Genomic DNA, 12,078 nt, shown 5'->3' on the forward strand with positions numbered 1-12,078 from the left:
GCATTCTGTCATAGTGATCAAAAAATTAACACAGCATGTCAGCCAGCTTTTCCCACCTCTAAGGACAGTCTCAAAGCATGAAAGCCAAGAAACTCTTTTACAATTTAAAACTTTTATTGCTGTTGTGTGTATGTGTGCATGATGCATAGGCACACGTGTAGGGGTCAGAGGTCAATTCTACAGCATTTGTTCTCTCCTTCCATCTTTGCATGGCTCCTAGGGGTTGGACTCAGGTCGCCAGGTTTTAGGGGCAAGAGCCTTTACTGCCTGAGCCATCTTGCCAACCTCTCAAAGGTTTTCTGGTGGTGGCCCAACAGCTTGTTGCCAAGAATACTTGATCCAGGACAGGGCCTCTGTAGTCCCTCCAGTGTCTGTCCCCAGGCTCTTCCATGTCACACCTCACTGCCTACCCAGCAGTGTCCAGAGCCTTTGAAATTGGAAATCAGGGTTCACCACTTGACAAAGGACCTCTTTGAACTTCTGGGTAGCTCAAGCAGCAGGAAGGATTGGTAGTCAGGATGCAGAAATATCCCATTCCAGAGAGAGAGAGAGAGAGAGAGAGAGAGAGAGAGAGAGAGAGTGTCAACACAGACAGGGTCTCACTGTAGTCCTAACTGGTCTGGACCTTGCCGTGTAAACTAGGCTGACCTTAAACTCACAGGGATCTCCTGCCTCTGCCTCCCAAATTCTGATCCTCCTACCTGCATCTATCTAGTGTTGGGACTGCAGGCATGGGCCTCCATCTTGGTACTGAGGATCAAACCCATGGATTCATGCACTTTAGGCAAGTATTCTACCAACTGAGCCACATTTGCAGCCCCCAGTCACTTTTTATTCATTTTTGTTAGTGTGTGTGTGTTTACATGTGTGTTACAAGTTCAACATACCAGGGCAAGTGATCCAACCCCAGGCCATACCCTCAGCCCTCCTCATTCACTTTTGACCCCCTAGGGCCTATTCTGGACCTCTGCACACGGAGGGCATTCTGCACACATCCACTGCCACACCAAGCCAGACCAGTACTTCCCAAGACCCTTTCCATGTCCCGGGTGGCTGGCAGACAAGGCACAGGGAGATGAAATCTGCTGGGAAGCAAAGTAAAGCAAAGGAGCGTGTTTCCTTGCCAGGTGCTGACCTGATCCCCACTGTGCTTTTAAGGAAAAGCAGCCAGTATACAAAATGAGGCCATTCAGACTGTTTATTCCCCAGCTCCCACAACACCTACCACCCACAAGACCCCAAGTCTCAGGCTCTGGTCTAGTAAATTAAGGCACTATGTCATAATGAAGGCAGGTGGCTTTGGGTTATTTGCCCGTATATCAATGTGGCAATGGGAAAACAGGCCTGTTAACGGCCAGAGGGACTCTGGACTTCCAAGCAGGGTCCTCTACCTTCTGAGTAGAGTATCAGGCAAGAGCCCTAGTTATAGCTACTTCAGGTGGCCATGGGAAGTCAGGGAGAAAGATTCTGAACTGGGGGATGGGGGGTGAGGCTCAGCTGCCCTTCCAGTAGATCTGCCCAATGGACGAGAATCCCTAGGAGGAACAATGACAATGCTGAGCCTAGATCTGGGAAACAGATGAGACAGGCTCAAGCACCCCAGATCAGAGACCCACAGAGCTGCATTCGTTCCTGGACAGTCCATGGGTGAAGAGATGGGCTGTGCCCTGGCATGTGACTGACATGTCAAAGTTGCCACATCAATGCACTTCTCAGTCATAAAGTGGTCCACCTTGTCCCAAAAGAGGGACAGTCTCAGAGCTTGCTTCGTGGGGCTTCAGGCAGGGGCCGCTGCAGCCGCCACACCACTTTGACTGGTTCAGTGGCAAGGTCCAGCTCTTGGAGGCCACACAGGTCACCAGTCTGACTATACTGCTTCAAGGCTGGTTGGAGCACCGTTATGGGAATGCTGAAGTTCAGGTGTGGGTAAGTGGCACCCGTGTTGTTGTCCCGAGTGTTGCTGGCAATGATGCCTGTTGGGGGGAGAACGATGAGGATATGAGGCAGTGGATGGGGTATCCACGGCACAGGGAGGACCTTCTCCTTGAAGAAACCTTGGGGACCTTCTGAGTTTGCCCCCGCCCCCCAGTGACATGTGCTGAGCTTCCTGCCATGGCTTCTGCTCCTTATACCTCACCTACCCCCAGCCATGCTCTCTTTTTCATACCATCCATATAAAACAGCCTAGCTCACTTCTTTGCTCATCTTTCTCTCCTGCCCCAAAGGGCAGGACTGAGTGTGCAGAGACCCCCAAAACAACTACCAAACGCACCAAAGGCCAAAGAGAGAGAGAGAGAGAGAGGGAGAGAGAGCCACACTCACATTGCCTGGCCTGCTTTGCTGACTACCTTTATGTCAACTAGACACAACTAGAGAAATTTTGGAAAAGTGAAATCTCAATTGAGAAAATGCCCCTATCACATTCCTGGAGTGAATATTCTTGACTGATGCAGAAAGGCCCAGCTCACTGTGGGTGGGGCATCCCCAGGCCAGTGATACGGGATGCTCTAAAAGATCAGGCTGACACTGGGCAGTGATGGATCACGCCTTTAATCCCAGTACTCGGGAGGCAGGGGCAGGTGGATCTGTGAGTTCAAGGCCAGCCTGGTCTACAGAACAAGTTCCCCAAAGCTACACAGAGAAACAGAGAGAGGAGGGAGGGAGAGAGGGAGGAAGAGGGAGAGGGAGGGGAGAGAGAGAGAGAGAGAGAGAGAGAGAGAGAGAGAGAGAGACTGAGCAAGCCATGAAGGGCAAGACAGTAAGCAGCACTTCCCCCTGGCCTCTGCTGCATCAGCTCCTGCCTCCAGGGTCCTTCCATGTTTGAGTTCCTGTGCTGATTTCCTCCAGTGATGGGGCTGTGACGTGTAAGTGTCAGCAAGATAAGTCCTCCTCTCCCCATGTAGCTTTTGATCATGGTGTTTATCACAGCAACAGAAACTCTGAGCAAGAACCCTGCCTGGGATCTTTTTTTTAAAGAGCATTTTTAGGGTTAAAGAGACAGTTTGGTGGATAAAACATTTGTTACTCTTGTAGAGGACCCAGGTTTGAGTCCCAGCACCCATAATTGCAGTTCACAACATCTATAGTTTTTTTTGTTTTTTGATAAAGATTTTTTTTTATTTATGTATAGTGTTCTGCCTGCTTGTATGCCTGCATACCAGAATTCATTATAGTTGGTTATGAGCTACCATGTGGTTGCTGGGAATTGAACTCAGGACTTTTGGGAGAGCAGCTAGTGCTCTTAGCCACTGAGCCATCTCTCCAGCCCCCTATCTGTAATTCTAGTCCCAAGAGATCTGAAAGCCTCTTCTGACCTTTATGGGCACCAGGCATGTTCATGGTACACATACATATATGTAGGGAAAAAATCCATATTCATAGATAATAAAGTAAATGGAGAAATCAAAAAATATTTTTAAAAAATTTTTAAAAATTTAAAAATTTTAAATATTTAAAAGAAATCACTTTAAATTTACAGAAGGCTCAACCAAATACTGGTACTCCTGTGTATTGATATCTAAATATCTATACCATGCACCTGCCCTCCTCTACACTAATACCTTCTGTCATCAAAAAAGATAAATGTTACGACCAACCTGGCCTTGACCTCACTGACATCCTCCTACCTCTGCCTCCTGAGTTCTGAGATTAAAGCCATACACCACCACATCTAGCCTTCACTGGGTGTTTGTTTCTAACCCTCCTGCCTTCAGTGCTGTGATTTAGGTGTGCACTCAGCATCAACCAGACTCGTCATTAACTCTAGATCCAGAGGATCTTATGCTCTCTTCTGGCCTCCACATGATGCATGTACACACATGCAGTAAGGCATTCATACACATAAAATATTTTTTTCTTGTTATTTTGAAACAGGATTTCTCTGTGTAATCCTGATTGTATAGAACTTGCTCTGTAGATAAGACTGGCTTCAAACTCAGAGATCCTCCTGCCTCTGCCTGCCAAGCACTAGGATTAAAGGTGTGCGCCACCACCACATGGCTTATATTTAAAACAAAACAAAAAAGGGCTGGCTGTAATGGCTCATGCCTGTAACCCCAGCATTCAAAAGGCTAAGTCAGGGGGGCTGCTCTGAGTTCAAGACCTACCTTGGCTACACAGGGAGTTAAGGCCAGCTTGAGCTAAGAGTTAGACAGCTCTTGGAGAAAGAAAAAGAACCTGTCCACAAGTGCTGAGACACTTGCTAGAGTTGTGGCTCACAAGGAGGTAGATTTACAATTCTAATTGTACACTAGAGCCTAAAATAAGTGCCCACACACCGACTGCCAAGAGTAAGGCTCATCACTGTACGAGACAAGAGTCAGAATAAGAGAAGGTAGAAACAACAGCGGCCAGCACAAGCCAAGCAGTGCTGCACACACAACCTGGGAGGCGTCATCTGGGGGCTGTTTGCTGTGCTAGCAAAACAGACTGCAGTTTGGTGGTTTTGTTCCTTCACAGGTTTGTTTGGTGCCATAGATCAATTGCTCAACCAAATCTGTCTTTAAAAATCCTGAATTCATCACCAAATCTTAAAAAGCGGGGGTGTACGCCTGTAGTCCCAGTAGTTAGGAGGTAGAAGCAAGAGAATTAGGAGTTCAAGGTCACCCTTGGCTATATATTGTGCTCGAGGCCAGCCCAGGCAACATGAGACTCTTGTCTCAAAGCAAAACAAGGACTGGACAACCACATACACAGTAAAAAAAGGTTCCCTCTTCTTGAGACATCCTGGGTCATCACTCAGCTTTGAAGTCACAGTCTGTTGAATTAAGCAGTGTCTGCCCACTGTCCCCTGCCTTGCCCTCCACCCATGCTCTCATTCACTACTTCACCAGCCCAGCTCTATAGACTTTTGAGGTTTGTGACTCCCAAACTAAACCAACTCCTAAATTTCACAGACTAAATGGGATTTAGTTACTTACCTAAGGTCACAGCAGTGGCCAGAACCAGGAGAGGGTCACAGGCCTAACTAGCTCTCCCGACTCTCAGCTCAGAGGCAGATTAGCTGAAAACTTTATCTAACTAACTCGAGGGACACGGTCCACCATTATCCCAGAAGGGCCTCCCAAGATGGAAGTGGGGTATCACTGGCAGGATCGAGGCTCTGGCAACAAGGAGATTGGGAGTGAAAGGAACTAGTTACCCAAGAGGTCCCCTGAACGTGTGGAGAAGAGGGGTCCTCCGCTGGAGCCACCATGCACGGCACACGTGGTCTGTAACATCACCGGGGTGTCATCCACATGTACCACAGCTGATAGGATGCCTGAGGTCACCGAGGGTCCGCAGGCCTGACCAAAAACACCAAAGCCCACCACACTGACAGGCTCGCCTGCCAGAAAGAGAAGGAGAGAAGAATGGGTACATCCATTCCTGGCACTCCCTTCCCACTCTCTCCAAAGGTCCTCTCCCCTTGGAATTCCTGCTCATCCCCTCTTATACACTTGGCACCTTCCCCAGGAACCCTGCAGGGAGATGCAGAAGTCTCTGTGTTCCCAGTTGCATGTGTCCGACCACTATTCTGGAGCACCAGGCATGTCTCCAGTCCTAACTCCCTTACTCAACGGGGCAGTCACTTTTGAGGCTGTTGTCACCTAGCTCATATGGGTAATTAACATCCATCTTTCTCTCGGTGAAGACATGGTGATGGTGGCCATAAGGTAGCCCCACCTTCTTCTCCAAGTGCTGTGAAGGAACAGGGACATCTCACCCAGTTCTCACCATGCCAGGAGCAGCAGCCGCCCCATCTTACAAAGGTGCAAACTGAGACAGGGGGCAGTTAAATAAGTATCTAAGGACACCAGTGGCAGAGGAGAGCTGCTAACCCAGAGGGCCTCTTTGTCACCACATGAAATGGAGTATTTGGGGCTAGAGGTGTAACTCAGTTAGTAGTGTCCTTGCCCAACACGCACAAAGCCTGGTGTGGATTCCACAGGACCCCATAAGCAGGGTATAACAGCACACACTTTTTTGTTTGTGTTTTGTTTTTCTGTTTTTTTGAGACAGGGTTTCTCTGTAGCTTTGGAGGCTGTCTTGGAACTCCCTCAGTAGACCAGGCTGGCCTCGAACTCACAGACATCCACCTATCTCTGCCTCCCGAGTGCAGGAATTAAAAGCCACCACCACCCGGTGATAGCAAACACTTGTAATCCTGGCCCTGAGGAGAAAGGGGCAGGCGGTCCAGAAGTTTATAGTCATCCTTAGCCATACGGGGTGTTTGCTGCCAGCTGCGTTACCTAAGGTCCTGTCTCAAAATACACAAAATAAAAGAAGACATACATCTATACTTATGTAGTAGGATCAGATTTTCACCCAAATCATGCCACTGGAGCTCCCACGACCCAGCACCCCACTGTCACACTGCTGCAGGCCCTCAACAGGGTATCCACGTGGCTCAGCACCTGGGGTGTCTTAACACATAAGGACATCAATAGATGATGTTCTAGAGTAAGAACCCAAAAACTCCACCGAAGTTGCCAACTCCTTTGCTCAGCAGGAATGGGAAAAGGAACTGGCTATCAGGTCTAGCATGGTTAGCGTCAACACTGACCCCCACCTGGGGTCCAGCCTGGTCCCCCATCACATTGGACACCCTTCATCCTTTACCTTCATGGAAGTGCTCAGCGGGGACAGGCATGGGAACACCATTCAGGTCCTCTTCCAGGCTCACCACTGCTATGTCATATGGAGAGGTCTCCTGAGTGGCGAACACCACTCGACCCCAGATTGCCACATTCCTGGGGACACAGGAAACAAGTGACAAGCTAGCCTTCTGATTACAGCACTGGGGAGAGAGCAATATGAGAGACAATAGAAGTCATGGGATGGGCTGGTTTTAGTGGCACACACCTTTAATCTTAGCATTTGGGAGGCAGGCGGATTTCCATTGAGTTCCAGGCCAGCCAGGACTACATAATGGGATTCTATCTTTAGAAGAAAAAAAAAAAAAAGTTATGGATTGAAGTCATAACATATTGATGTAGATGGCAGCCCTGAAACCTTAACCAGATATGCTTTACAAACTGTAGTGTACTTCTATACACTGCTTATGCCATGAGTGCTGTGTGTGACCAGGCCTTGTTGATGCTTCTGGATATCCTCACCTAGTCTTGTTAAGCCTACAAATGAGGCACTGGTATTATCCTCTTTAGATGGTGCAACTGAGGCTCAGAGAGGATGAGCAACCTTCCAAAAGGTCACAGAGCAAATAAGGAGCCAACTGATGGTCAGGAATCAGGGGCAGGGGTGGCCCCCCCCCTTTTTTTTTTTTGAGACAAGGTCTCTACATAGCTGTAGCTGTCCTGGAATTCACTGGGAAGACCAGACACAGAGGTACCTTATTTCTGCCGACCCTGCTGATTCCAGAAAACCTAGTGAGTTCCTTAAGATCAGCAGTCAAGAGGAGAGCTAAAGAGGAATCGGGCAGGGTACACAACAGGCAATCCGCATTTTCACTAGGAAATCACAGCTGTTGGGTTTGCTGCCTGTGGGGACTCTGGCAAAGCTGCTCAGCATGCAGGAGTTCAGAAAGGTCTGGACTGTTAGTCAAGGGTCAGGCTTGAAGCCAAGGTGCTACTTTGTCCTCAGTTATGCACCTGGGGCTACAGAGGAAACAGAACTATAGCACACAATGCCTGGATGCCAAGGCCACTGGCTCACTGCCAGAGCAAGAAAAGGAGGGTAAAGGTGTTTCTCTCTACAGAGGGAGTAAGGTGACTGTATAAAGTCCCTGTCTAGCTGCACTCTGGGGTCACTCAGACGTTCAGAACACAGCCATCTGCATGGCCCAAGCCTGATATTTTAATTAGGAAACCCTCATCTTCAGGTGCCAGGGCAGCCCTAATGAGGCATTAAGGGAGCCCTGGGTAAGGCCATCTCAACCCTTAAAGGGTTGAAGTCCTTAGGGTACGTGTTCTCTGGTCAAAAGGCTTTAATGGGGCCTAACTGCAAAGCTAAGAGGCAGAGGAGCTGCCCAAAGGGTTTCAGGCTAGTTCAGTGGCTCAAAGCCATGTAGTCCCACCTGCCTATGTAGTCCCCTGGGTCCCCATGCTAAGAGCTGCTTGTGCCTAGCAGTTTGCTCAAGTTCCATTGGGGCCCACTAGGAGTCCCAGATCCCCTCACTGGGGTTCAGCTTGTCAAAAATCTTAAGTCCGTCTCTACAGGACTTAAGATTGTCCCACATGGCCTCCTCACTGATACCTGGTGAGGGGAGGCAGCCCGGGGCCTTACTTGGGGGTGGCCGAGTGCACCAGGACCCTGGTTGCTTCCCGGGGAGCAACGTGCCGACAGGTCACCACCAGGCGAGGCGCCACGGCCACTCCGGAGCCCCACACAGTACCACACTCCACCAGCACGGCCGCAGCTGCCCACGGGGGTCCGAGGTCTCGAAGGGGCAGGCCCCGCGGGGCGCCCACCTCGGGTGGCAGCAGAGCCGACAGAGAGGCGGAGTCCGGATGCAGGCATGCGAGCGCGGAGCGGGCAACCTGGAGCAGCGGGGCTGCGGCGCAAAGCAACGTGAGGCCCACCCACTCGCGGGCCTTCCAGCAGAGCGGGGCGGCCACCAGCGCCACCAGAGTGCCCGCAGGCCGCGCCGCGAACACGCCTCCACCTTCCGTGCCCGGCAAGCATCGAGCATCGGTGAGCAGTAACGGCCCAGCGGCGTTGCTGAGCACGCCACGGCTCAGCGTGTTGAGGAAGATGTCCGGGCAGAAGGCGCCGAACGGAGAGCCACAAGCCAGCAGCGGCGCACCCTTGGCCACGGTTCCCAGCGGCGCCACGGCCACGGCCGGCCCCCGCCTCTCCTCCGCTGCTGCCGCCGCCGCGCCTGGCCGCACCCGCAGCAATGCGAACCAGCCGAGAGCGCGCAGCTGGTCCTCCTCCTCCTCCTCCGATACGGCATCGTCGGGCGCCGAGCTCACGAAGTGCCACTGTTCGGCCGCTTCGGCTCCAAAGAGCCGTGCGAAGTGGGAGCGGAAGGCCGGGCAGCTGAGCAGCAACAGCAGCTGCGCGGGCCGCGGGGGCTGCAGAGACCGTGCACGGGCCCGGCTGGCGGCGCTGGGTTCGAGACCCAAACTTGCACACTGAGGCGTACACAGCCCCGGGAGCTCCTGCTCCGCGCGACCGGCGGGGCTGGCAGCCGTGGATCTCCACTGCACGTGGAGGCGCAGGTCATCGCTGCAACTGTCACCGGGCAGGAAGGTGGCACCCGTTTGGGTCAGCGCCGTGCTGCCCGTCCGCAGGAAGGGGGTGAAGATGCCCCCGTGGCACAGCACAAGGCCTGGGCTGCGGCTCAGGATCACCCCGCTGCAACTCCACGAGCCTGCGTCGGGCTGCCCGGCCCGCGAGGCGCTCACCACGCAGCCCGCCTGCTCTGCCACCTTCATGGAGGGCCCCCACTGCCGTCCCATGGCTTCCCCAAGTTGTCGCACAATGGCTGTCACCAAAGGGCGACCGGCGCACGCGCTGACTCAGGTCTCCTCGTAGAGCCCGATTGGCTAAGCCCCAAGCGACTGCCCCTATTGGCTGGGCATGGCGCCGAGTACCCATTGGCTACTGACGCTTATCCTCCTTCCCCGCCCTCTGTTTTATCCAACCTGGGGCCCTTGGGAAAGGGGTTCTCAAGAGGAACCTCCTGGACAACAGACGTGTAGCATCACAGGAAGACTCACGGAGGGCATCACTGCCCAGTCAAATCTCGTACTTGGACGGCATATAACTGGTCCCCACAGCCTCTTGCACAGGTGTAAGCTGTCCCTGAAGCTGGGACATATGCCATGGGAACCCTTGATGGATTATCTACTTTGAATTTTAAAGTAAATCCTATAACAATCCACCAGGAGGCACACGAGTCACAAAATTGCTCCTAGGACAGCTATCAAAATTCTCACACCACCAATCTAGCTTTTAGAGCACCCCCAAGAGCCCCGGGCTGCCTCCCCTCACCAGATATCAGTGAGGAGGCCATGTGGGACAATCTTAAGTTTGTTTCTGAGAAGGGGGGTCCCACTAGTTAGTCCACATTAGCATCGAACTTTGGCGATCCTTCTGCCTCAGCTTTTTACAATTCTGGGATTAAAGCTGTACACACACACACACACACACACACACACACACACACACACACGTTAAATTCTTTAACCTTATACATTATTCTAACGAGCATAAGCATTTCACATGACATTTCTAACACCACTCAGGATTTACGTTAGACCAGGATTTACGTAAATACTTTCTTTGAAAAGTCCAGAATGAAATAGTTCAGGTTTTGAGGGCTCCACAGTATCCACCTCCAAATACTCAACACAACATGGAACAGCCTCATAAATTTGAATTTCATATATAGTTCGTATCACAAAATTGGCCTCCCCCATATTTACAAGTGTAAAAATCAAGACTTTCAAGAAGGCTCAGCAGTTAAGAGCTATTCATTACTGTTCTTAACCATGAACCCTAGTTTGGTTCCCAGTACCATACCCACATGGCAGCTTACAATTGCTTCTAATTACAGTTCCACAGTATTCAACGACCAATTCTGGCACCTGCTGTCTCCCGCATTAATGCTGTACACAGACCCAGGCAGGCAAACACACATACACGTAACTACAATAAAAAAGCTCACCACTGATACGAGATGATTCGTAGCCTGTAAGGTTAAGATATCTTTATTTAGATAAACACCAGCCAAACGCAAGCCAGAGCGTGCCAGGGGCAGCAAGGCAGGGAGGCCAGAGAGAAGGGGCTCCCATGTGCCTTGCAGCCCCTTTAAAACCCTGTCAGGCGTCATCCTGACCTCACCTTGACCACTCCCTGACAGGCATGGTCAGGCACACCTGTAGCCAGCTTCTAGCAGGCATGGCTTACACTGTCCCCTACACACCACTTCCCAAATCATGTCTGAGGACAAGTGAGAACAGGTGTTTGGAGACTTCATGAGCTCCCAGAGGAGTGAGTTCCACAGTTTGTTTCAGAGGGATTCTTGGATGACTAAAATATGTGTTAACGTCTAGTGAAACTTCTAGCATACCTGTGAGCATTAATGAAAAAAAAAATCCATTTGCTGTTTTGTTGTATAACTTCTCTGAATAAAATTGGCACTGCCATGTTGCTCCCCCAGTGGGCATACCTACTGCTTCCAATGCTCCTGGTGACACAACCTATATGATATGGGAAGCCGGATGAGCGGGGTAGAGCTGGAATAAAACAGCTTTCTCAGGTAGACAGCCCTGGACACAGGTGACACAAGATCTCTTACTTTCCTCAACTTCCTGTCAATTAAGACTTTCTCTCTAGAATCCAACAATTCCACCTTGATGCACCTCAAGCCTCCAACACCCTCTTCCTTATCAAGCTTTTGTGTTTAGGGCAGACCACAGCACAGAAGTCAAAGTAAGCAGGCAGCAGGCAGCAGGCAGCGTTAAGGACCTCAGATCTAGACTTACTGGTTCCTCTAGCCCCTGTATACAGACCCTTTGCCCACAGAACCACGGTCTATTTCCACTGTAATGGTGACCCCTGGGCACATCCAGCATGATCCTTTCTTTGCCTTAAAGAACGTGTTGTGGCCGGGCAGTGGTGGTACAGGTCTTCACTCCCAGCACTCTGGAGGCAGAGAGATCTCTGTGAGTTTGAGGACAGTCTGGTCTACAGAGTGAGTTCTAGGACAGCCAGGACTGTTACTCAAGAGAAACTGTGTCTCCAAAAACAAAACACAAACAAAAAAACCTGTTCTATTTGGTTCTCTGTCCTCTGGTGCTTTCTATAAGCAACTGTAAAGGCAGAACCACAGACGTCTGTTTTGCCAAGTGTGGCTCTGTAATGGTTCACTCCGGTGTGTGGAATGAGGGCTGTTAGTCTGTTCCAGCACAAGTCACTGGCATTCTGTTGCAGAGATGGTCAACCACCTCAGGCCCCCAGCATGATCCAAGATGCTCAAACAGCACTACGACATTTGCTACTAGTAGTGCCCAACCTTTTTATTTTGCTTTTTTATCCTGGTAGCAATTCAAGTATCACATTCACTCTCAATGTTCCTATGTGTAAGGAAAGAAGTTTGTTTTTCCTCCCAAACTGCATGTTTGCTCTAAA

At 50.7% G+C, this 12,078-nt stretch overlaps 1 protein-coding gene across 1 annotated transcript; it reads right to left on the reverse strand.

Annotated features, from left to right (window-relative positions):
- Positions 1-858: 858 nt before the first annotated feature.
- Positions 859-12,061, reverse strand: Tysnd1 (trypsin domain containing 1). Its single transcript, XM_027388281.2, has 4 exons — positions 8,224-12,061; positions 6,601-6,731; positions 5,141-5,326; positions 859-1,973 (listed from the first exon to the last, which is right to left on the reverse strand). The coding sequence occupies exons 1-4, from the start codon at positions 9,399-9,401 to the stop codon at positions 1,756-1,758; spliced, it is 1,713 nt and encodes a 570-aa protein (XP_027244082.1). The 5' UTR covers positions 9,402-12,061; the 3' UTR covers positions 859-1,755.
- Positions 12,062-12,078: the final 17 nt, after the last annotated feature.

The sequence above is a fragment of the Cricetulus griseus genome, assembly GCF_003668045.3.
Source record: "Cricetulus griseus strain 17A/GY chromosome 1 unlocalized genomic scaffold, alternate assembly CriGri-PICRH-1.0 chr1_0, whole genome shotgun sequence".
Lineage (NCBI taxonomy): Eukaryota > Metazoa > Chordata > Mammalia > Rodentia > Cricetidae > Cricetulus > Cricetulus griseus.

Excerpts from the sequence above, each read along its gene's own strand:
- Tysnd1 (XM_027388281.2), bottom strand. The coding sequence starts at position 9,401 with ATGGGACGGCAGTGGGGGCCCTCCATGAAGGTGGCAGAGCAGGCGGGC. Across the intron at positions 6,732-8,223 it reads GTGCACTCGGCCACCCCCAA|GAATGTGGCAATCTGGGGTC; the intron begins GTAAGGCCCCGG and ends CTGTGTCCCCAG. Across the intron at positions 5,327-6,600 it reads CGCTGAGCACTTCCATGAAG|GCGAGCCTGTCAGTGTGGTG; the intron begins GTAAAGGATGAA and ends TCTTTCTGGCAG.